At 52.8% G+C, this 23,629-nt stretch overlaps 2 protein-coding genes across 9 annotated transcripts in view; one reads left to right on the forward strand and one right to left on the reverse strand.

Moving 5' to 3' along the window:
* The first annotated feature begins 3,450 nt into the window (after positions 1 to 3,450).
* LOC111529177 (codanin-1) lies at positions 3,451 to 16,575 on the forward strand. Of its 5 annotated transcripts, none has more exons than XM_023196058.2 (28): positions 3,451 to 3,579; positions 3,812 to 4,290; positions 4,511 to 4,717; positions 4,914 to 5,083; positions 5,220 to 5,333; positions 5,416 to 5,494; positions 6,215 to 6,335; positions 6,514 to 6,623; positions 7,387 to 7,476; positions 8,143 to 8,218; positions 8,717 to 8,922; positions 9,203 to 9,323; positions 9,463 to 9,609; positions 9,770 to 9,936; positions 10,322 to 10,409; positions 10,635 to 10,724; positions 10,898 to 10,952; positions 11,149 to 11,282; positions 11,373 to 11,476; positions 11,679 to 11,837; positions 12,222 to 12,285; positions 12,466 to 12,544; positions 12,706 to 12,854; positions 14,031 to 14,138; positions 14,287 to 14,350; positions 14,787 to 14,968; positions 15,213 to 15,320; positions 15,854 to 16,575. In XM_023196058.2, exons 1-28 carry the CDS (start codon positions 3,490 to 3,492, stop codon positions 15,977 to 15,979), a joined length of 3,687 nt encoding a protein of 1,228 aa, XP_023051826.2. In that variant the 5' UTR covers positions 3,451 to 3,489; the 3' UTR covers positions 15,980 to 16,575. The 5 variants fall into 5 exon arrangements, 4 of the variants coding, with proteins under 4 accessions (XP_023051826.2, XP_023051825.2, XP_023051823.2 ...); XM_023196057.2 differs by having other exon boundaries at positions 3,476 to 3,579; positions 4,514 to 4,717; XM_023196055.2 differs by having other exon boundaries at positions 3,478 to 3,603.
* A 2,953-nt stretch (positions 16,576 to 19,528) lies between these two features.
* Positions 19,529 to 23,629, reverse strand: part of LOC113219526 (stAR-related lipid transfer protein 9) — a 158,823-nt gene continuing 154,722 nt past the window's right edge. For 3 of the 4 annotated variants that reach the window (XM_026447878.1, XM_026447875.1, XM_026447879.1), the window contains 6 exons: positions 23,481 to 23,602; positions 22,726 to 22,790; positions 22,339 to 22,541; positions 21,990 to 22,084; positions 21,609 to 21,767; positions 19,529 to 21,046 (listed from right to left, as the gene is read on the reverse strand). In XM_026447878.1, the coding sequence (XP_026303663.1) occupies positions 20,945 to 21,046; positions 21,609 to 21,767; positions 21,990 to 22,084; positions 22,339 to 22,541; positions 22,726 to 22,790; positions 23,481 to 23,602 (746 nt within the window). In that variant the 3' untranslated portion in view covers positions 19,529 to 20,944. The remainder of the gene's footprint in view (positions 21,047 to 21,608; positions 21,768 to 21,989; positions 22,085 to 22,338; positions 22,542 to 22,725; positions 22,791 to 23,480; positions 23,603 to 23,629) is intronic. The other variant, XM_026447877.1, reaches the window with a different exon arrangement.

The raw sequence follows: 23,629 nt of genomic DNA on the forward strand, positions 1-23,629 counted from the left end.
CTCTGTCTCAAAAAACAAAAAAAAAAAAGGAGTAACACAAAAATAAAGTTTATGCCCATTAAGACGTCTTCTAATTCAGTTGTGATTGTCTGCTTCTACTTAAAAAAGTATGTAAGCTTAATGTTTATTCCCTTTCAGCAAATTTGGATCAGAAAATTAAAGTATGTGACAAGTTCAGGTCACTTTGAATTTCCACACAATCTCAAGACACTGAATAGCAAAAAAGTAACATGACTCAGTAATGAGTAGCGTATTGCCTTAGACTTTGCTGGATCTTTGGTCTTAAGGTAACATGTAAAAGTAGTGGAGCCTTTCCTTTCATGGCCCTGTGCAACGTAACGGCTTTCTGCCTCTTCAGCTGGGAGCGTTAGTGGTAGTATGGGCACAGAATGTGTGTACACTGGCGATGCGGACCGTGCCTCCCAGGTACCCTGGCTCTGGGTTCCTTGACCTAGGGAAGAAGATTGGATGAGGCAGATCTTTGAGCCCATGTGACTATAGAATTTGCTGATGACATAATTTTACAATTACAATGGATAGGAATTTTACCTCTCTTTTTATTAGTTTAATATTATTTATGTACATAAGTGTTCACTCGCCTAATTAAAAACATTGAGTAAACCAAGTTTTTATATAGACTATCCTTGCCATAGAATGCTCTTTTTCTCTAATAATATGCAGTTTAAATCCTGAGGAGTCCATGAGCAGCATTTCACCACATCTGGACTCTGGGCATTCTTCACTCGCCTACAAGGGTAGACAAGGCTCCAGAACTTGAATTTGACTTATCATAGGGAGCTACCCAGGAAGGGGAAAGCCCTTGGGACTTTTTCCAAAACAATCTTCTCTTTGAACTATTCATCAGACAAAGTAGTCCACTGAGGTGAAAAAGCTTTCGGAAATACAAAGGTGGGAAGATAAAGGTAACACTGGCCCACTTGGAGCTTTGAAATTGATTGGGTGGACTGAATAAACACAGCCTAGATGACCTGGGCTTGTGCCTCGCTTACTGCTCCCTGATACATAGTTCCTGGTCCACCTTCTGACCCTTTTTCTAAAATAGCCAGTGTCTATTTCACTAGGCCATTTACTTACAAGTTCCCAGCTTTTAGGAAAAAAAGAGGGAGGAGGGAGCATCTAGTTTTGAATTAGATATACATCTTAGAAGCAATGAGCTATTGGCAGCTATTAAATCAGTTTCAGCCACAAACCAGAATTCTTTCTTGTTGAACAAGACCAATGAGTTAGATGACTTTAATAATTCCACTTTTCTCTCCCTCTCTTCTCCTCTTCCTGAAATCAGAGAGATGAGAAACTACTCTTTGAAATACCTCCAGAGGTGTTTCATTGTGTTCCTTTCCCTCCAAGCAGCTCCCTTTATACAATTTTGCTCAGGCAACCAAGGACAGAGTATTGGCAGAAACCTGGAGTGCTTTTGTATAGGCCACCTGTACAGAAAAGTGTAATTATTTATTTAAGTTTCCCATTTGTATCATATTAAAGCTTTGTACAGTGTTTTAAGTTCTGTTTTAAAATTATTTTGTATTTTATTTTTATAACCTAGTAATAAAATATTCATTCCGCATGCAAAATCTAGTTCTATTTGTGTGATGGTCTGGATTTCAAAAGTGGAAAATATTATTTTTCTAATTTAATAAAGTTATTGAATACACCAGATGTTACAAGATCAACTGGGAGCAGACAGTGTCACTGTAAATGCAGTGCCACATCTAGAAGTTCCCTACAAAAAGCAGCCCAGGACTGAATAGAAACTAGGTGTTCAGTGTCCCTGCAGGTGAAAACCAGGGTGCAAGGATGTCAGGAGATGTTTTCCTCCAATAAAATTAAAATATTAAAAACTCCTTTTTAGTCCATTATTCTGTCTGGCTGGAGGTACTTTTTCCTTCTCCATAGGAAGTATCCCTTCTACCACTAGAGAGATTCCTGCGCCCCCACCTCGTCTTTCCACCTTTAACCTTTGAACCAGAGGAACTCTCAGGAGGCATTCACAAGGGCACTGCCTCACCCCTCCTGGGCTGGTTTGGCCTGGAATGTTAGTGCTGTCTGTTTCTCTCCGCCTGGATTCCCTTGCTTGATTTCTCACTAAACAGCAACCTCCAAAATGCTCTCTCAGGTTGTTTTGTTTTGTTTTTGAGATGGAGTCTCACTCTGTCACCCAGACTGGAGTGCAGTGGCATGATCTTGGCTCACTGCAACCTCCGCCTCCCAGGTTCAAGCAATTCTCCTGCCTCAGCCTCCTGTAGCTGGGACTACAGGCACGAGCTACCACGCCCAGTTAAATTTTGTATTTTTAGTAGAGACGGTTTCACCATGTTGGCCAGGATGGTCTCTTATCTCTTGACCTCCTGATCCGCCCACCTTGGCCTCCCATTGCACTCCAGCCTGGGGGCGACAGAGAGAGACTCCATCTCAAAATAAAATTAAGTAAAGGAGATTAAAACAAATTACTCAGGCTGAGTGTTTACCACCCCTGTAATCCCAGCACTTTGGATCTGCCACCCCCTACGCGCCAAAACATTAGCTGGGCTGTAGCCCTAGGGAGGCTGAGTTGGGAGGATTGCTTGAGCCCAGGAGGCCAAGGCTGCAGTGAGCCCTGCTCACGCCACTGCACTCCAGCCTGGGCAACAGAGCAAGACCCTGTCTCAAAAAAAAAAAAAAATCCTCAAGCTCCCAGAAGCTAACCATGATATGCTTACTGACATCTAAACTGCAAAGTAATTGAAATATTAACCTCGTGTAAACCCATTTAAGTAAATAAAGCTACATACAAGAGATTCTGTGTGCAGGGTGGCCCGAGGCACTTTAAGGGTTGTGGCTTGGAGATTATTAAGAACCGCCTAGAAATAATTCTGTCCTAAATGATCAATCAGTTGATGGTGAGCGCTGAAAAGCCGATAGGTACTGCTCGGCCAAGGGATTGAAAAATAGGCCTTTGAGAAAAAGTCAAAATGAAAGATTGGATTAACTTTATAATTTCTCTGGGGTGGTGCCAGTTGTATCTAGGAAACTTAAACTCTTGAAGGAATGTGCTTAGAGCAGAAGATAGAAGCTGGTGGCTGTCTCTGTTCCCCTCTACCTCTCTCCCGGGTCCTCGGTCTCCCCAGAGGGGCGTCCGACCCGCGGCAGCCCCACTCCCAGCTCGAATCCTTCCCTTCAGGTCGCTCTAGGGCGGGCAGCCAAGGTGGGCCTCCCCAGGCGCTGCGATCCGCACTTCGCCTCCCAGCAACCGGCCTGTCGGCCGCGGCTGAGGACCCAGCGAGGCCTTGACCGTGGGCCTGGGCAAGAGCCAGCCCCGCCCCGCGGCCCGGCCCCGCCCCCCCCCGCCAGCCCGGTCCCTCCCCGCCCCTCCAGCCCGGTCCCTCCCCGCCCCGCGACCCAACGGTCGCTCCCCGCCGCCGGCCCCGCCCCTCCCTGGCCGCCCGTGGCGCGCCGGCGCCTGCGCAGTAGCCCCAGAGAGCCCGGACCGGGATGGCGGCCGTTTTGGAGTCGCTGCTGCGAGAAGAGGTGTCGGTCGCAGCCGTCGTGCGGTGGATCGCGCGCAGCACCCGGGGTTCGGAGGTAACAGCGCTGACACGCCCCCAGGTCTGACCCGAAGCCGGTTCCCGCAGTGGAGCCCAGCCCTCAGTCCCCTTCCCCGAGGGCGCCGGGCTGCCAAGCCGGGCCGAGTGCGCCCCAACTGGGCGCCGCTGCCCGGGCCGCCCACCCGAGGCTCGCCCCGCGGCCCCGGCTGCTCGCAGCCCCCGGGCGGGCGACCGACCTTCTCGCCCCTCGACCTGTGCTTCTGCCCTAGGATAACCCCGGGGAGGCGGCCGCGCTGAGCTCACTCCGGCCCCTGCGGAAAGAATTCGTACCGTTCCTGTTGAACTTCCTGAGGGAGCAGAGCAGCCGCGTCCTCCCGCAGGGGCCCCCGACCCCCGCCAAGGCCCCGGGCGCCTCGGCAGCCTTGCCAGGGAGGCCGGGAGGCCCGTCGCGGGGCAGCCGCGGGGCGCGCAGCCAGCTTTTCCCTCCGACCGAGGCCCCGAGCACCGCCGCCGAGGCCCCTCTGGCCCGCCGCGGGGGCAGGAGGCGGGGCCCGGGGCCGGCCCGCGAGCGTGGAGGCCGCGGCCTGGAGGAGGGGGTCAGCGGGGAGAACCTGCCCGGAGCCGGGGGCCGGAGGCTTAGGGGCTCTGGCAGCCCCAGCCGCCCCAGCCTCACGCTCTCTGATCCACCAAACCTCAGCAACCTGGAGGAGTTCCCTCCCGTAGGCTCGGTTCCCCCCGGCCCTACAGGGTGAGACTCGGCTCATGCAGGAGATGGGTACCACGAAGGCTCTGGGGGAGTCAGTCATTCGGGCTCGGCGCTCCGCAGTGGAGCGCGAGGATGGGGAGAAGGCTGGGGGTGATGGTGAGGGTTTTTGTGGGGGGTTTTTTGCAAGAGGTCTAGCTGTTGCGGTTGTGGAGGGGAGATGTTTGAAGACAGGAATTTGAGAAAAACCTGTGGCTACTCTCAGCAGGACGAAGCCTTCTCGCAGGATCAACCCAACTCCGGTGAGCGAAGAGCGGTCACTCTCCAAGCCCAAGACCTGCTTCACCTCACCCCCCATCAACTGTGTCCCCAATTCCCAACCCTCAGCCCTGGACACTAGCCCTTGGGGCCTTGGCCTTCCCCCAGGGTGCAGAAGTCTGCAAGAGGAGCGGGAGATGCTCAGGAAGGAGCGGTATGGCCTGGCCGCTCCTGGGGATGTCGGCTTCCTCGCTATGGGGCATCTTCAGGGGTTTTCCCTGAAATTGATTTCCCTCTTGGGGACTCTGGGTTTGTCTCCTGGGCTACTGGCATCTTCTCTGGAGGGACCTGAGCGTGGCCGTGGCAGGGGAGCTAAGCTGACTGCTCATGAAATTTCTTTATTCCCATAGCTCTAAGCAGCTGCAGCAGTCACCTACCCCCACCTGTCCCACCCCAGAACTGGGGTCGCCCCTCCCCAGCCGGGCAGGAAGCCTCACAGATGAACCTGCAGACCCTGCCAGAGTGTCTTCCCGCCAGCGCCTGGAGCTGGTAGCCCTTGTTTACTCCTCGTGCATTGCTGGTGAGTGAGAGCAGAGGGAGCTGGAGTGGAGATACTTGTAGAACTGCTGGGTAAGAGAATTGATAAGGCACCTGGAACTGAACCTTGGCTCCGAATGGTGCCCTATACCATGGGATTTCTTTTTGTATCTATCTAGAGAACCTCGTACCAAACCTCTTCTTGGAGCTTTTCTTCGTCTTTCAGCTGCTCACTGCCCGGAGGATGGTGACTGCCAAGAACAGTGACCCTGAACTAAGTCCAGGTGTCCTAGGTCAGTGAGCAAGCCTCCTTTTGAGACGTGGGGTCTAGAAACAAGACCGTTCTTAACTGACAGTTTGGTACTGTCCTTCTAGATTCCCTGGAAAGCCCACTGTTCCAAAGCATCCACGATTGTGTCTTCTTTGCAGTGCAGGTTTTGGAGTGTCACTTTCAGTGAGTTTCCCTGGCTGAGGCATTTGGGCCTCATTCTTATCATCTGCTTAGCTCTCTGGCTGCTTGGGACCTATGCTGGTGCTTAACACGGGGGCAGTGGCCCTGGACCTTCTCCTACCTGTAATCTTTCATTTTGTGTTAAGGCTTTATGAATGTAGTACCTAAAAGAATGAGATGGGGCCAGGTGCGGTGGCTCATGCCTGCATTCTCACCACTTTGAGAGGCTGAGGCAGGACAGTCACTTAAGCCCAGGAGTTTGAGACTAGCCTGGGCAACATTACAAAAATCCTATCTCTACAAAAAAAAAAGCTGGATGTGGTGGAGTGCACCTATAATCCCAGCTACTTAGGAGGCTGTGGTGGGAGGATCACCTGAGCCTGGAAGGTCCAGGCTGTAGTGAGATCACGCCACTGCAGCCCAGCCTGGGTGACAGAGACCCCCATCTCAAAAAAAAAAAATGGACCCCTGTGGCCTTGGCAGCTGAGCTTTGGGTTTCTGGGTAATGTACGTGTCCTGTTGTCTTGGTCCCTGCTCTGTCAAGTCTCATATCCTTCCCTTTACTTTCATTGTCTTTGATCCTTGACCCATGACCTTGCAGGACGTATCTGGGCTTGCCTACCTGCACCATGCCTTAGAGATCCTCTGTGTGGTGTGCAGGTGCTTGCTTCCTACTGGCAGTCTGTGTTCCGGTCTCAGTCATAGGTGCTCTTATCCCTGCAGGGTTCTTTCCAACCTGGACAAAGGGACCTTGAAGCTGCTGGCTGAGAATGAGCGGCTGCTGTGCTTCTCACCAGCTCTGCAAGGCCGCCTTCGAGCTGCCTATGAGGGCAGTGTTGCCAAGGTAGTGACCCCAACTTAGATGCCCACTAGCCTGGACCTAACCCTGCCTAGCTTTCATAAATTCAGGCAACCCTGCTGACGACACTTAGGTGTAATGTGAGCTAACTCTGGGCAAGAATAAGAGGGAGAAGTGTTCTCAGCATGACCCTGCGGTTCCTAATGTTCCTGCTGTATTTTAGGTCTCTCTGGCAATGCCTCCTTCTGCTCAAGCTGTCTCCTTTCAGCCAGAGACTGACAATCGTGCCAACTTCTCCAGTGACCGAGCCTTTCATACTTTTAAAAAACAGAGGTGATAAGAAAAGGGACTTTTGGGGGAGGGAATGAGATGACATTTTTCTGGAAGAGGCAGCTGTTTTGGTTTCATAGCAATGAGGAGTTTGGCACTAACAGGTGGTGGGTTAGTTCTCCCAGCTCCTTCCTGCTGGCCCTCATAGGGACCACCTGGCTTCATTCTCGTGTGTGCCTGTGAACCCCGGAGCTGAGCCAGCCGTCTCACAGGTGTGTGGCTTTAGTCTCGGGGTTCTCCGGCAAGAATGTGCCAGGATAAACCGTCACTGCCCACAGTAGCCCACGAGGCCTGCAGTGTGCTGCCGTCTGCAGCACTGCTGTCATCACGTAGAGAGCTCTGGGGACATTTAAAAAGGGCTGCGGCCGGGCGGGCACGGTGGCTCCTGCCTGTGATCCCAGCACTTTGGGAGGCCGAGACAGGTGGATCACCTGAGGTCGGGAGTTCTTGACCAGCCTGGCCAACGTGGTGAAACTCCGTCTCTACTCAAAATACAAAAGTTAGCCAGGCGTGGTGGCGGGCACTTGTAATCCCAGCTACTCCGGAGGCTGAGGCAGGAGAATCACTTGAACCAGGGGGCGGAGGTTGCAGTGAGCCGAGATCACGTCATTGCGCTCCAGCCTGGGTGACAAGAGCAAGACTCCCATCTCCAAAAAAAAAAAGGTGGTGGGTGGGCTGTGGATAGTCCTGTCCTCGGTTCTTCCAGGGATGGGAAGGCACTGGTGGGAGTGAGTGCCTCGGCTGATCAGGCGTTCTTATGCGTCAGGGATGTGTTTTATGAGGTGCTGCGAGAGTGGGAAGATCACCATGAGGAGCCTGGCTGGGATTTTGAGAAGGGCTTGGGCAGCAGAATCAGGTGGGTGCTCAGACCTTGTCTTGCGCCTGGCAATGAGTAGCTCAGTACTGGTCGGTGGCAGGAGGGATGGAGGAGGGAAGGCTTTTCCCCTGCTCCTTCCAGCCATTAGCTGTTTTCTTCTATCCTCCAAAATCTCTTTAGTTATTGATAACTCTGCCTCTACTCGAAAGGGGTGTCTCTCCAGCTCCTTCCACTCACAGGTGTCTTATCCTTGTTCTATAGTGGCAGTTGCTTAGAAAGTCCAAACCTCTTACCCCAGGCTGCTTGAGGGTTTTTTGGCCCAAGTCACTGGTTAGATACATCCAGCCTCCATCTTCTCCATCCTCTAGTTTGGGCAAGTCTGGTCACTGTGTAGGTAGATGCCTGGGCTCAGAACGCGAACCTCAGTCCAGTCACATTGCTCATGAAGCTCGCCGCCTGTCAGCGTGGCTGAAGACAGGAGGGTGGCATGATTTCTCGTTTGGTTAAGTGCACCTCTAGCCTCAGAGGACCTTGGTGCTGAGGGAGTGTCCCTTGCCTTCAGTGTCCCTGTGCAGTCAGGTTCTGGCTGAGGTCTGCTCAAGTCCCTGGTAAAGGGCTGGGAAGTCCAGGGGTTCGCTGCTTCTCTCAGATCTTTCTCCCTCTCCCTCCTCTCCACATCCTTCATTCCCGCCTTCTATTCCTCAGGGCCATGATGGGCCAGCTCTCTGCAGCCTGCAGCCACAGCCACTTTGTTCGGCTTTTCCAAAAACAACTACTCCAGGTAACAGCCCTAGCAAGAGATTAATCCACATTCAACAGCAGGTATCATAGGCAGCCACGTAACGGCTGCACTTTAGGATAGGGCGGACAGCCTGGCGGGTCCTGGGCTGGAATTTGAACAAGAGTTCTACTCCTTGCGGAGTGGCTGAAACTCGAGTGGCCAAAGAAAAGCCAGGGCACTCTCTTTGACATGTGCTGGGCCCTGCACCTCCCCCAGCCTGCTGCTGCCTTCCCTTTGATTTGTGCTGTGGTAGAGCCCAGGCTTAGTAAGTAATCAAGCTTTGTTTCAGATCCTAGCTCTAGTGACCCTAGGCACATGCTTAACCTTGGAGTTTCAGTTTCTTCACCTGTGAAACAATACTGTAATTCACACCTCAGAAAATCTAAAGCGCTTGACACAGTTGGCATTCCTTAAATGTTCATTACTTCTTATTTTTTGTTCAGTCCCTCCCTCCCACTTACTGATTTTTTAATTTCTCTCCTTCCTCTTCTACCCCAGATGTGTCAGAGCCCTGGTGGTGCTGGGGGCACCGTCTTGGGCGAGGCCCCAGATGTGTTGAGTATGCTGGGAGCTGACAAGCTGGGGCGGTTGTGGCGCCTACAGGAACGGCTTATGGCTCCTCAGAGCAGTGGGGGGCCCTGCCCACCCCCGACCTTCCCAGGCTGTCAAGGCTTCTTTAGGGACTTCATCCTTAGTGCCAGCAGGTAGGCTCCGCTGTGTCTTGCAAGGAATGGGGCAATGGCCAGGAAAGGTTTGGCTTCCCAAAAGGGTAAATAGTTCTCCAGTCTCCTTTGCCTGGAGATAGGCTCCTTCCAGCTCGTACTTGCTGGCTTCATTGCACTTCTCATTCTGTCACCCACGTGGGTGATTTCGTGGCTCCTGGGCCTGTCTGGCTGCTCCCTTCCCTCTGGAGCGCCCCTTCTAGATTCTGGCTCTTCCTGGGCCTTTTCCAGTGCTTATGCCCCACCCACCCCTTCTTCTCAGCTTCCAGTTTAACCAGCATCTCATGGACAGTCTGAGCCTGAAGATCCGGGAGCTCAATGGCCTGGCCTTGCCCCAGCATGAGCCCAGTGATGAAGACGGGGAGTCAGATGTAGACTGGCAGGTCTGAAGACAGAACAAGGGAAATCATGGGGTCCGACCCGGGAGGGAAGGGAGTATGTTCAAGAAGAACTTTGTAACAGACCGAGAATTGTTCTGGAAGCCTCATGCTTGGACCTTTTATTTCCCTTGATTCCATGCAGGGTGAGCGGAGGCAATTTGCTGTGGTGCTTCTTAGCCTGAGACTTTTGGCTAAATTCCTGGGCTTTGTGGCTTTCCTGCCATACCGGGGGCCTGAACCTCCCCCGACCGGTGAGCTTCAGGACTCCATTCTGGCCCTCAGGAGCCAGGTGAATGGGCGGGGGATTCTGGTGAGGAGGGAGCAGGGAGGACCAGCCAGGCACTGAAGCTGACTGGTTTCCTTGGTTATTCTGGAAACCAGGCAGGTTAGAGGGCACCTCCCAGCCCTTCCTAGGGACCCACCCCCTGACTGAGCTCTGGCCCTTCCAGGTCCCTCCGGTCCTGGATGTGCGGACTCTGCTGCAGCGAGGGCTGCAGGCCCGCCGGGCGGTGCTCACCGTGCCCTGGCTGGTGGAGTTTCTCTCCTTTGCTGACCATGTTGTTCCCTTGCTGGACTATTACCGGGACATCTTCATTCTCCTGCTGCGCCTGCACCGGTGAGCGGAACAAGGCTAAGGCTTGACGAAAGGATTCGGGAGTCAGGGGACATGGGTCAAGCCTGCTAGTAATAAAGAGGGTCGAGCAGACTCGTGTGTGTGGTGCCCCGGCCATAACCGAGCCCTGGGCGAGGCAGGATTGGCTCCCCTGAGGTGGATGGTGGGAAATCATCTGCACTTTCATTGGCCTCATGCTGTTCCCGAGGTGGCCCCACCGAGAGACAGTCCCCATGCAGGAGGGGGCTCTGGGGGGATCCTGCTTGCCGACGTGGCCCCAGTCCCTTTCAGTTCTGCTTTTGCGAGCCAGCCTCCAGTGACAGCGTTTGCCTCCTCCGTTCCCGTCCGCTTTCTGCTCAGTCCTGTGTGCTGCCCACTGATGTTTCAGGAGCTTGGTGTTGTCGCAGGAGAGTGAGGCGAAGATGTGTTTCCTGAACAAGCTGCTGCTCCTTGCTGTCCTGGGCTGGCTTTTCCAGGTGGGCAGAGTGAGGGTCCAGGTTGGGGAGTGGGCAAATGTCTGAGTACGAATGAGGCAAGGGCTGGAAGACAAAGGTTCAGGAAAGGCCTGGTGATTCCCATCGTCTCAGAGGCGGCTGCTTTGAGGCTGGCGCCTACACCCTGGGACCATGCAGGAGGTGCGGTGGGGTGGGTGGGGGTCTCTGAAGTTGACCTGAGTTGTGACTGTCTTCCTGTCTTGCCAGATTCCCACAGTCCCTGAGGACTTGTTCTTTCTGGAAGAGGGTCCCTCAGATGCCTTTGAGGTGGACACAGTAGCCCCAGAGCATGGCTTGGTGAGTGCTGGGGTCCGGCCAGAGCCATGGAAAATTCAGGAATAAAGAAAGTGGGCTGCGTGGGGAGGCCCGGCCAGGGGCAGATGTAACCCTTGTAAACACCCTGCCAACTGCCTGTTTCCTGGGCGCGCTGGGGGAGGGGCAGCCTGCCGACCCCAGCCTGTTCTCCCCAGGACGCGGCGCCTGTGGTGGACCAGCAGCTGCTTTACACCTGCTGCCCCTACATCGGTAAGCACCCGTCTCCCTGCACGGCCCCTGGTCTGCCCCCTCCATGAGCACCCAGAAGGCCCCCCCCGGCCCAGCTCCCTCGAATAATGCTCCATTCATAGTCCTTCCTGGGTGTCTGAGCCTCTTGACTCCACAAATCAATTCCGATACTTGGGGAGAGGGTGCTGGAACTGAGAGCTCGGACTTACTGACGCAGGGGAGCTCCGGAAACTGCTGGCGCTGTGGGTGTCAGGCAGCACTGGACGGAGTGGGGGCTTCATGAGGAAAATCACCCCCACCACGACCACCGGGCTGGGAGCCCAGCCTTCCGGGACCAGCCAGGGGCTGCAGGTAAGGGCAGGGCGGAGACAGCCACGGGGGAAAGTGGGGAGGTGGGGGGAGGTCGGAGGAAGCCTTGCTGCCTCTCCCTTCTCCCCCCAGGCGCGGCTTGCCCACGCCTTTTTCCACAACCAGCCACCCTCCCTGCGCCGGACTGTAGAGTTTGTGGCAGAGAGAATTGGATCAAACTGTGTCAAACATATCAAGTAAGAGTGGGTTAAAGATCCTGGTCTCATCGCCCTACCATTTTTTCCCCTCCTTCTTCCTCAGTTGCTAAGCTGAGGTGGTCAGCCAGAGGGCGGGTGTGGGGCTGAAGTGGCGGACACATTTTGAAGGAAATTCCCATAAATTTGCAGCCCCTTTCCCATTAACCCTCCAACCACCCCCACCTTGCTGTCCCTGCTGCAGGGCTACACTGGTGGCAGATCTGGTGCGCCAGGCAGAGTCACTTCTCCAAGAGCAGCTGGTGACCCAGGGAGAGGAAGGGGGAGACCCAGCCCAACTGTTGGAGATCTTGTGTTCCCAGCTGTGCCCCCACGGGGCCCAGGCATTGGCCCTGGGGCGGGAGTAAGCAGCGCTGGTCCATTTGATCCACTCTCCTCTTGGCTTTCTCCGTCCTTTCTTTCCGCTTTCACACTTACTCTTTTTTCCCTTTCTTCTCTCCACGCCTCCTTTTTTCTTCTCGCCGCCCCCATCCCGTATAAGCCCTGCACTGGCTGTAGGCCTTCTGCGGCACAAAATCCAAACCTGAGTTTGGGAATGTGTATGATGCTGTGGGGCTGGCAGTAGGGCTTCTCTTCTTTCTGGCACCTGGGGTGGGGCGGAAGGGCAAACGGTGCCTCCTTCCAAGGTACAGCCTCCCAGACCAGATGCTTGGTGCATGCTGGGCATTTACTTCTACAGCCAGGCTGAAATACCCAGAGACCACTGACCCTGTCTGTCTCCTTTTAGGTTCTGTCAAAGGAAAAGCCCTGGGGCTGTGCGGGCGCTGCTTCCAGAGGAGACCCCGGCAGCTGTACGTGGGAGGGAGGCCTGCAGCTAGCAGGCCAGGCGGTTGGGGGAGAGGTGCACGGAGTAGTTGTGTACACACACAGCTGTGTGAGGCTGGTGGTGGGGGCAGGGTCGGTGCCCGACTCTGGCATCCCTTGTTGCACCCAGCCTTCCCCTAGCCCCTGACTCTAGTTCTGGTTCGCAGGTTCTGAGCAGTGCAGAGAACATTGCTGTGGGGCTTGCAACAGAGAAAGCCTGTGCTTGGCTGTCAGCCAATATCACAGGTAAGGTCCAGGAGAGGGGAATGGCTGAATCAAGTGTTTAAAAAGTGGACTGGCAGAGTCGGAGGCATTCTGGGGGAGATGGGGCTGAGAGCCAGTAGGAAACAGCGAAAGGCGTGGGTCAGCATGTGTGATTCCTTTCCCATTCTCCCTCTGGCCCGCAGCACTGATCAGGAGGGAGGTGAAAGCAGCAGTGAGTCGCACACTTCGAGCCCAGGGTCCTGAACCTGCTGCCCGGGGGGAGCGGAGGGGCTGCTCCCGCGCCTGTGAGCACCATGCTCCCCTCCCCTCCCACCTCATCTCCGAGATCAAAGTACACGGCTCCCCTACTCCCTTTGGCTTCCCTGCTCCCTCTCCCTGCTGTTCTCACATCAGCTCCAGGACTTTTACGTAGAAGCTGTCTGTGCTGTCCAGCTAGTCCGTTTCGCTCATTACTGAATGGGGTTAGGTGGGGCAGAGCTGAACTGAATGGTTTTCCTAATTGTCACTCTGACTTTTTAATCATCCAAAAGGGGAAAAGGGCAGATAAGACATTTTTGACTAAATGCTTATTATGCAGATGGCAATGAGAGTGGGGTGGTGAATGGTGTGATAGCAAATGAGTCTCTAAGAAGCAGTCACCCTAGTATTTGGAGACAATTTTAGAAATGTTCTATGCGAGAGGTGATGCTCGTTTAGTTATAGGCAGTAAGAATAAACCATTGGTTCTCCTAACTTGATTTTAACATTCAAGGACTGTCTAGAGCAGGAGTCAACAAACAGCCCATGGACTGAAGCGAGCCTGCCCCTTGTTTTGTGGGTGAAAAGTTTTAGTGGAATGCAGCCGTATTCATTGGTGTGCGAGCTGTCTGTGGCTGCTTTTGTGCAGCTACTGAACAGCAGAGTTGCATACCTGGGACAGAGACTTTATGGCCTGCAAAGCCTAAAATATTTACCGTCTGGTTCTGGTCTAGGGTATGATCTAGGAATAGAGATTGGAATAGGGACTAAGGTGCAATGACTGAAAATGGAGAGTATGTAGGAGGGAGAGGAAGAGGCTTAGTGGCCATTTGATACTGGTTGTCAATATGCAGAGGATTTCTGCATTGAAAACTCAGCTCTCCAGAGAAGACGAACAGAGAGGCTTCAGAGACAGAAGATACTAAGACGGTATCTGATAGGCCAGTTTCCTTACATGCTTCAAGAATAAGATGCCCTATGGGAGTTGGTTAGCTACAGTTTGGTCCCAAGTTGAGTGACGTTTCCCATGCTGTGGCACCCTGCTGTCAGCTGACCTCCTCCATCTGTTCCCTCTTTTGTTGTCCACGTGGTGCTTCCCCTGGCTGTGCTGTCCTGCCCGAGTCCCAGGCCTAGGGGAAACTTGGCTTCACTCACCATACCCCGGGGCCCTATTCTGCCTCTCCCCACTGGCCGATCCCTGTCCCAAGCCAAATTCTCCGTGGCATCCTGGTCCGCAGCGCAGGGTCATGTCTCCCCCTGCTCTCCACAGGACGTGCTCTCCTTGGCCGTGGGGCCACGGGACCCTGACGAAGGAGTTTCCCCAGAGCATCTGGAACAGCTCCTAGGCCAGCTGGGCCAGACACTGCGGTGCCGCCAGGTGAGATGTGGCGTCTGCCACTCAAGGGCTGCTTTCTTCTTTGTCCTTGTGTGAGACCTGATAACCAGAGCCACACTGGCTTAGGGCTGGTTCCCGCAGCAGTAAGCGTGGTGATACCTATGCTCTCTCTTTCCCCCGCCCACTGCAGTTCCTGTGCCCACCTGCTGAGCAGCATCTGGCAAAGTGCTCTGTGGACTTAGCTTCCCTCCTCGGTATGGCTCCTTTCCATCAAATCCCTCTCTTGCCTGATCCCCCAGATCTCAGGGTTGGGTACAAGCAAGATTAGAAACAGAGCCCGCTTCTGTCCCCATCTCTTTTTTTTTTTTTGAGAGACGGAATCTTGCTCTGTTGCCCAGGCTGGAGTGCAGTGGCACAATCTCGGCTCACTGCAACCTCTGCCTCCCGGGTTCCAGCAATTCCGCCTCGGCCTCCCAAGTAACTGGGACTACTGGTGCCCACCACTATGCCCGGCTAATTTTTGTATTTTTAGTAGAGATGGGGTTTCACTATGTTGGCCAGGCTGGTCTCGAACCCCTGACCTCGTGATCCGCCCGCCTCAGCCTCCCAAAGTGTTGGGATTACAGGTGTGAGCCACCGCGCCCGTCCTGCCCCCATCTCTTAAAGCTTGGCTTTCCTCTCTCTCCACAGTTGCAGATCAAATTCCCATCCTAGGTCCCCCGGCACAGTACAGGCTGGAGAGAGGGCAGGCTCGAAGGCTTCTGCACATGCTGCTTTCCTTGTGGAAGGAAGACTTTCAGGGGCCAGTTCCGCTGCAGCTGCTGCTGAGCCCAAGAAATGTGGGGCTTCTGGCAGACACAAGGCCCAGGGAGGTGAGTCAGACAGAAGGAGGAAGCATCTCAGCCCTCTGTAGTCACACTCTGAACATGCACTACCCTTGCCTCAAACTATGAGCTGCTCTGCTTTATTTCCCTCTTCTGTTCCACACAGAAACGGACTCCATTTATCCATCTCAAGTCTCTTCCCAGCAGCTCTGTCCTTTGAGATCTCAGTGTGTGTCATCAGGGTCACTCTGCCATCCCCCTAGCAACCCTGACCTTCTGGTGTGTTTTGCAGTGGGACTTGCTGCTGTTCTTGCTCCGGGAGCTGGTGGAGAAGGGTCTGATGGGAAGGATGGAGATAGAGGCCTGCCTAGGCAGCCTCCACCAGGCCCAGTGGCCAGGGGTAAGGAGTCTCCTGTCCTATGTGTAGAGAGAACAGGCATTTACATATCCCATCTGTCCTGAAAGGAAGCAAGTGATGGGGCCAAACTACTTAGTTTTTTGTCAAGAATCTTCAGGGCCACCCTGAAATTGTCCCCATTTGAGTAGCTGTTATATGAGGGACTGTGTTCGTGGGAAGACGGAAGGAAGGCAGTCATTTGGAAAGCAGCTCAGCCCAGTATGTGGGTTTTTTAAATCAGAATAACCTGGATGTTAATCTCAGCTAGTAAAATTTAATTTGGGGCAAAATAATTCATCTTTTAATGGGACTAATAATTTCAAGATGGAAGTAGATGCACTCAGTAGTACTCAAACACTGGTAAAGCCTATGCCTCCCCCATCAGGGTTCACTCCCTGCCATAACGTCAGCCTCCCAGAGTACTAACAGACAAGGTTTCATGTCCATTTCAGTGTGGAGGGCAGTTGAGAAAAAATGAAGGATGAGCCATTGAGAATTACATGCTGCCTTTTTCCTCATCTTTCTACGTATTCCAGGACTTTGCTGAAGAATTAGCAACACTGTCTAACCTGTTTCTAGCTGAGCCCCACCTGCCGGAACCCCAGCTAAGAACTTGTGAGTTGGTGCAGCCAAACCGGGGCACTGTGCTGGCCCAGAGCTAGGGCTGAGAAGTGGCCCTGCCTGGGGCATCTCACCAGAACCCTGGACCCCCACCTCACGAGGAGGCCGAAGTGCCCACTGCGGACCCTCACTGGTGGGGAGTAGCCGGGTCTACAGCCAGACTTCCTGCTCTGTGAAAGGAGGGTGTCGCTGCCTGGCATCCCACCACACGAATCCTAGGAGGAGGAGAGTTGGCCTGATTCGGGATTATGGCAGAAAAGCCGAGATGACAGTCCTGAAGTAGAAGAGGTGGTGGTTATCTCTTGGATACTAAATGAAATGAGGTGTGTGTGGGCTTGTCAACAGAATTCAAGCCTCATTTGCTATCCCAGCAGCTCTTAAAACTTTGTGGTGTTGAAACTCATGACAGAGGCAAATGACTTCTGCTTAACTTACGAAGAAAAAAATACGAATCTTGGGAGTCTACATTTTCTTATCACCAGGAGCTGGACTGCCATCTCCTTAAAAATGCCTAACACAGGCCAGGTGTGGTGGCTCATGCCTGTAATCCCAGCACTTTGAAAGGCCTGAGGTAGTCGGATCGCTTGAGATCAGGAATTCGAGACCAGCCTGTAATCCCAGCAATTTGAGAGGCCTGAGGTAGTTCGAATCGCTTGAGGTCAGGAATTCGAGACCAGCCTGGCCAGCATGGCGAAACTCCATCTCTACTAAAAATGCAAAAATTGGCTGGGCGTGGTGGTGTGTGCCTGTAGTCCCAGCTACCCGGGGGGCTGAGGCACGAGGCTTGCTTGAACCTGGAGGCGGAGGTTGCAGTGAGCCGAGATGGCCTCACTGCACTCCAGTCTGGGTGACAGAGCAAGACTGTCAAAAAAAAAAAAAGCCTAACAACAGATAAGGTAGGACTCAACCAACCGAAACCTGACTTCCCCCTACCCCGTACCTTCAGCCCCTGTGCAGGTAGTAACTCTTGAGACCTCTTTCTCTGACCAGGGACCAAGCACAGGGCATTTAGAACTTTTTAAAATAAACTGGTTTTCTTTAACAAGGGCTTGATGTCTAGTCATTTTCACCTGTCTTTTAAACCCTTTGGAAGGCTGCAGAGTCTCAGGTGGGCTTTAGGTGGAGTGCTGTAATTATGGCTTTGCTGTGTCCATCACAAAGTGAGCTACCTTGCCTCTTAGAAATGCCTGTATATTCCACTCTAGAGAGCTAGTCTCTGGCAGCAGTATCTATTTAGTGTCAGTGGTACTGCTCCTGTGTAACTCTATTTGTGGGAGAAAGGGTTAGGATAATGTGGTTTCCACACACAAAATATTCCCTAGTGAACCACATGGTGGGGCAGTGTTGTTATGCTTGTTCAGGCCGGGGTGTTTGGTTTGGCTTGGAGTTTCTCACAGCAAAAGCATTGCTTCTTGATTACAGCAGTATCGAGCTCTATAACTGAGCCATTGATTTTGACAGGTTCACACCTGTAATCCCAGCGCTTTGGGAGGCCAAGAGGATTGCTCGAGTCCAGGAGTTAGAGGTTACAGTGAACTATGTTTGTGCCACTGCACTCCAGCCTGAGCAAGAGAGAGACCCCTATCTCGTTGAGGGAAAAAAAAGCACTACTCTGGTCATGTGCATTACCGCCAGGAGCTGGGCTGGTAATATAATCCTCAGGAGGACCTAACGGGATCCACTTGTGTGACCACGGTAGAGCCAGGAAACCCCATCAACGTAGAAAGTGAAAAATGGGAGTTTTTCTCAGTCACCACCTTGTAATCATACTTCTCCCAAATACCATGCCTTTCCCCTTCTCCTCAGCTCAGCTACTTAAAGTTTCTGCATCTGAACCTTTTCCCCTGATCTCTTCATTTTCAAAGGCCTTTATCTTTATCCTTTAAATCCAATTTGTTCTGAATGCCCGGGAACCAAAAAAGCTTTAAGGAATGCTTTCTCGGCCGGGCACGGTGGCTCACACCTGTAATCCCAGCACTTTGGGAGGTCAAGGTGAGAGGATCACTTGTGCTCAGGAGTTTGAACCAGCCCAGGCAACATTGGGAAACCCCATCTTTATAAAAAATACAAAAGAAAATTGGTCAGGAGTGTTGGTCCATGTCTGTGGTCCCAGCTACTTGGGAGGCTGAGGTCAGAGGATCACCTGAGCCCAGGAGGTCAAGGCTACAGTGAGCCATGATCACGCCACTGCAGTCCAGCCTGGGCTAGAGTGACACCTTGTCTCAAAAAAAAAAAGAGCTTTCTATGCCCAGAGACCAGCATTGGTTGTGATTAAACCACAGCACTGCCCCCAGGAAGCTTAGGGTCAGCGTCAGGCTCATGGCTACTTCTTGACTTGTTCAAGATGACGCAGCTGAGGTGTGTGACACGCGATGGGCAGGAGAGGAAAACCTGAAACCCCTAAGGATGCTGAGACTGAAGGGCTGGGCCATAACCCAGGCCTGGCTTAAGGCCCACTGAGTTAAAAACAAATTCTTGGGAATCTGAATGGAAATTGAACATGCTCCCGATGAAGGGAACTTCCTGCTAGTCTGTGGGAGGCTACTCTAAGGATTATGGAGATGGGCAGCTAGTGGGGTCAGTGAACTCATCAGATTCTTTCCTGTATGTCTGCTCTGTGTCAAAGTCAGCTGTTTATAAAATGTGGTCCCCAGACCAGCAAACTTCAGGGTCCCCCGCCCCTGGGACTTCTTGTTAACACACATTCTCTGGTCCCTCCCCGGGGCGACCAAACCAGTAACTTGGGGTAGGGCCCAGCCTGGGGGGGTGCATAAGAAAGCCTTCAGGTGATGCTGATATACGCAAAAGTATGAGAACCACCCCGTGAAACCAAAATCTGACTCCACTTTTGCTTTTTGCTACAAGATCCCTCTCAATCTTTTCGGTTGCTGATTCAGTCAGGTCTGGTGTGTGGTTTTTTTTGTTTTTTGTTTTTGAGGCGGAGTCTCACTCTGTCGCCTAGATTGGAGTGCAGCGGCACAATCTTGGCTCACTGAAACCTCCACCTCCCAGGTTTAAGCGATTCTTGTGCCTCAGCCTCCCGAGTAGCTGGATTACAGGTGTGCACTACCACGCCTGGTTAATGTTTTGTATTTTTAGTAGAGACTGGGTTTCACCATGTTGGCCAGGCTGGTCTCCAACTGACCTCAGGTGATCCACCTGCCTTGGCGTCCCAAAGTGCTGGGATTACAGGCGTGAGCCACCGCGCCCAGCTGGCTTCTCTATTAAGGCGGACAGGGTCACCTCCTGGTTATCCCCCGACTCAGATTCCCATAGGTGGCTCTGCCTCAGAAGCCCCAGGGCACTGTGGTCAGTGTGAGGTGTGGCAGTGACGGCTCTGGATCCTCCCCTTCAGTTCTTACTTGGGCTACAGTTGAGCAACTTACCTGGTTGCTATTTACCCTGCGAAGCAATGCCAAGTTCATGGGAAACTGTACCTACGTGTAAACTGAATCTTTGAGACGGCTATGAGTGGGTATTGCCAGTGTGATCTCCAGCTACCTCTGCCAAGCTCGAATCACACACTTAGGCTATCCCAGTGCAGTATTTCATCTACTCTTCACTAGATAAAGTACACAGAGGACTTTCAATTTAAAATGTTCTGACTTTTTTGGTCAGTAGTCTTAGTAAGAGATTTATATGAAAAGAGGTAGGAGTATGTAAATAGGGTGTTAAATATATCATGTCACCAAAAAAATTTACCCGAGAAAAAGAAGTTTAAAAGCAATTTTAAAAAACCTTCAATCAACAATATATAAATAACTTAGTCTGAGGTAAGAGGGAAAAATGCCCCGCCAACACCTTAGAAAAATACATCTCTGCCACACTATACAGAAATATACCTTCTACCACATCTTCTGAATCCCCAGTTACCCTCCATCTACCAAAGATTTTGGGCACGAGAACTAAAGATAAGAATCTTTCCCACCCCTACCACTTCCAGGTAAACAGAATATTCAGAGTTCATGTTCAGCCAGGCTAAAGTACAAGAAAACTGAACCCACTCTCCATCCAATCCAATCCCATCCCAGGATAGGTGGGGCCAGAGCAGAAATCATGGAATGCTCAGGACTCCACGCCTCCCAAGTGCACTGAGGTCAGTTCTGGAACTGAGCTTCCTCCCAACAAGCCACTCCCCTCCTCTGGGAGTTCATTCACCTCCTCTCCGTCAAAGGACAATGTTTAATCTCTGAAATTCCTCTTGCCTTGTCAGCAACCAGCATCTGGCTGCCACTCCCACCAGTCCTCAAAAGAGCTCAGCCCCCTACCCTGACCCCAAATCTGTCCAACCTGGTTCTACAGTGTCTTCCATCTGACCAAGCTGTAGAGTGACGGCTCCATATCAGAGCATCGTCGCTCAACACCCCGACTCATGCCAAGACCCAAGTGTCTTCTCCTGGGAGGGAAAGGGAGAAAAAAAAAAAAAAAATCAATAAGAAAGTATTTTGCAAAAATTCAAGAGGGAGAAAAGATTCTGAATCCGTATTCTGGTTTGTGCAGCTGTTTTTTGAACCCTCTTTCTGTTTTGGTATTTTTAACGTCCCATCACACAGTAGAGCTGAATGCTGGAGGTAGATTCAGAGCAGAGTCTTGGCCAGTGGCTGCCTGCTTCCCTACCAGCCTGCGGAAGCACCTTGCCAAAGCACTTCAGTCCCCTGGCTCTGCTGGCTGTGCCCAGTCCCCGTCCTTAAGTGGCCTCTTTGCTGCAGAGTCCCAGAAACAGGAAAGAAAGGTGAGAAATCCAAAAGGGGAGCTGAGCTGCATTCACTCTGGATAGCCTGGGCCAGGAGCTCAGGCCGTTTGCTCTGCACTGGTGCCAGCTGTGACCAAGTACTGACCGGGCTTTGCTGGCATTCGTGGGCCAGTGCTGTCTGCCCCAGTTGGCCACAGCAGGCAGCATCAGCTTTTCCTGCACTGGGGTATGGAAAGTAACAAGGAGCTGCCACAGTGTCTCTCTTGAGCAGCCTGGGTCTGCATCTCGGCAGCACCATCTTGACAGTGAGATGCTAGCTACCAAGGAAGGAAGCCAATCTGGCTATTACCAGTGGCTGCTGTTTGATGAAAGAGCTCAGGAGCTGAGGTGGGAAGCCTGGAGCACCAAGTTCCACCTGAAAGCAGAGAGAGAAGAATTTAAGGTGCAAATAGATTTGAGAGAGTGTGCCAGGCGCACTCCAGCCCCATGGAGTTCCCCCAGCCTGTGGTGATGGGAGAAGCACCTCAGATCGTGGCTTAGTGTTTACAGGCCCCTGGGCTCTGCTATTCAGATCTAAGCACTGGCGTTCACCTCCTAGTGACAAAGTACAAGTCAAGGGACTGGGAGGGGAGAGGTGAACCAAACAGGTCATCACTCTGCTCTGCCAAGGTTGCTGCTTTTGCCTCACAATGACTCATCTATCTCCTAAGGACACTGGGGTCACCCACAGGATGCAGGTCACTAGGTATTTGGTAACAGCAGCTTCAGAAAAGATTGATGAATGCCTGTCTCATTCCCTTCTCTCCAATTCTCCAGTGACTCCCTTTACTGCAAGCCCAGGAAGCCCTTGAGTCTCCAGGTCTGAGGCCAAAGGGCCTGGGCACTGGAGGATGTTCAACAGTGAGAGAGAAAAATCCCAGGGGGCTGTGGGACCAAGTCAGCCTGTGCTGTGAGGCCGGCCACAAAGGAGTTATCACCTGGGCCAAGTAGATGACTCTGGTGACTTCCTTCCCTTCCACAGTGACGGGCTGCAAGATCCAGGCACTGGGCAGGATCTCCCCGCGAACCATTTTTCTGCTGGGTCTTGGCATGGATGTATCATACACAGACTGGGCTGCCATGACAGACAGGTGACCCTGGGGACAGAGGGAAATGGGAGTCCTGCCTGTGTGGTGTGGACAAAACAGGAACAGGCTCCTGTGTAGACAGTATGGCAAAAGGCAACACGGGGCCAGCCTTCAAGTCACCCCTACTCTGGCTCCAGCCCCAAGTTGCCCTCCTTCCCCTAAAGGACCTGATGCCCATATAGATTGTTTCTCATGACACTTCAGCCCAAGTTCTTCCCACAACGTGTTTACCACCAAGGCAGGCACCTCTTTGGCTTCTACGCAGACGCAACAGAAATCCCGCGGCTGCTTCAGTGCACACAGGGTGGTGTTGCACACCAAGTACACTGGAGGGACAGGGATAAGGAGGGTCAGGAGGCCCATGGACAGACCTAGTCCTAAAGCTTTCCCAGTCAGGGAGCCCCCCGCCATCACCCCATCACGTGACACCTAGCTCAACCTAGGCTGAGCAATCAAAGTAACCTGAGTACCTGGCCTCCCAATAGGGCTGCCTCCAACCCTCCACCTCTCTCCCCCAGCAAGACCCCACTGGGCACACCAGAAACCAGGCCCCGTGGAAGCCTTTCTTCCCTGGGCTCACCCAGGCTGATGCTGTTGGTCACTCGCTGATGCAGCCTTGCTGTCTGGATGGGCTTGTAATACAGGGGCCACAGACTGGGGTCACTGACAGCTGCCCACACGTGAGACAGCGGCTGGGACACCACACCTGCCCCCAGAAAGCCATGCCGAGTGGAAGAAAACACCTTGTAGTAAAGCTGCACCGCCTGCTCCTCACCCTGGTAGCTGGGGGGAGACACCAAGCACAGAAAATAGGAGGGAGTCAAAAATGGGCTCCAAGGGTCACAAAGGAGGGGCTGAGAGTGAAGCCTCGAGGAATCCAGGTAAGGGAAGGGAGGAGAGAAGCCGAGCAGAGTGACAAGCTTAGGACCAAGACAGACACTGTACAAAGGACCCTACACAAACTTACTTCCAGCCAGCTGTTGCCTGGCAGCTGAAGAGGTTGTGCAAATTATCCGAACAAGCAGCCATTACCTGGGGACACAATGGCCACACCCAAATTAGGAGGCATCGTAAAAACTAAGCCCCTGGGTTAGTCAGTCTGGCCTGCCTCTGCTCAATTCCCCTTTTCTTTTTTTTTTGAGACAGGGTCTAGCTCTGTCACCCAGGCTGGAGTGGAGTGGTGTAATCACGGCTCACTGCAGCGTTAACCTCCTGGGGTTAAGCGATCCTCCCACCTCAGCCTCCCAGTCTCTAGGACTACAGGTACACACCACCACACCTGGCTATCTTTTTGTATTTTTTTGGTAGAAACAATCTCACCATGCTGTCCAGGCTGGTCTTGAACTCCTGGACTCAAGCAATCTTCCCACCTCAGCCTCCCAAAGTGCTGGGATTACAGGTGTGAGCTATCACGCCTGGCCTAATGTTTTTATTTTTTTGTAGAAACAGGGTCTTGCTATGCTTCCCAGGCTGGTCTCGAACTGCTGACCTCAAGTGATCCTCCCGCTTCAGCCTCCCAAAATGTTGGGATTACAGGCATGAGCTACTACACCTGGCCTGAATTCCCCTTTTCTCAAGATGAGGAACCACTTTTCTCAAGATGAAGAGCCCATAAGCCTTGGGCTCCTCATCTGTCCAGCTTTGTTCCTACTTTCTCTTACTGCACACCCAGCAGAGGTCTGGGCAAAGGAATGGTGGGGACAGGGAGGAGCAGTGACTCACATCAGCCATAGAAGTGTCCACAACGTGCTTGGCCAAATCCTGGTAGGAGGAGGAAAAGCAGGTCCCTGAGTTGGACAGACTGGATGGTGAACAGCAGCAACTGCCCAGGGAGGCTCTGCGGCCTACAAGAAGTAGGTGGAGACCCTGTG

Source organism: Piliocolobus tephrosceles, unplaced genomic scaffold, assembly GCF_002776525.5.
Source record: "Piliocolobus tephrosceles isolate RC106 unplaced genomic scaffold, ASM277652v3 unscaffolded_108, whole genome shotgun sequence".
NCBI lineage: Eukaryota > Metazoa > Chordata > Mammalia > Primates > Cercopithecidae > Piliocolobus > Piliocolobus tephrosceles.

What these genes read in the sequence shown, in the direction of transcription:
- LOC111529177 (XM_023196055.2), top strand. Translation starts at nt 3,490, where the DNA reads ATGGCGGCCGTTTTGGAGTCGCTGCTGCGAGAAGAGGTGTCGGTCGCA. An exon ending in CATACTTTTAAAAAACAGAG is followed by an intron (nt 6,624 to 7,386) that starts GTGATAAGAAAA and finishes CTTATGCGTCAG; the next exon opens with GGATGTGTTTTATGAGGTGC. An exon ending in TTCTGGCCCTCAGGAGCCAG is followed by an intron (nt 9,610 to 9,769) that starts GTGAATGGGCGG and finishes TGGCCCTTCCAG; the next exon opens with GTCCCTCCGGTCCTGGATGT.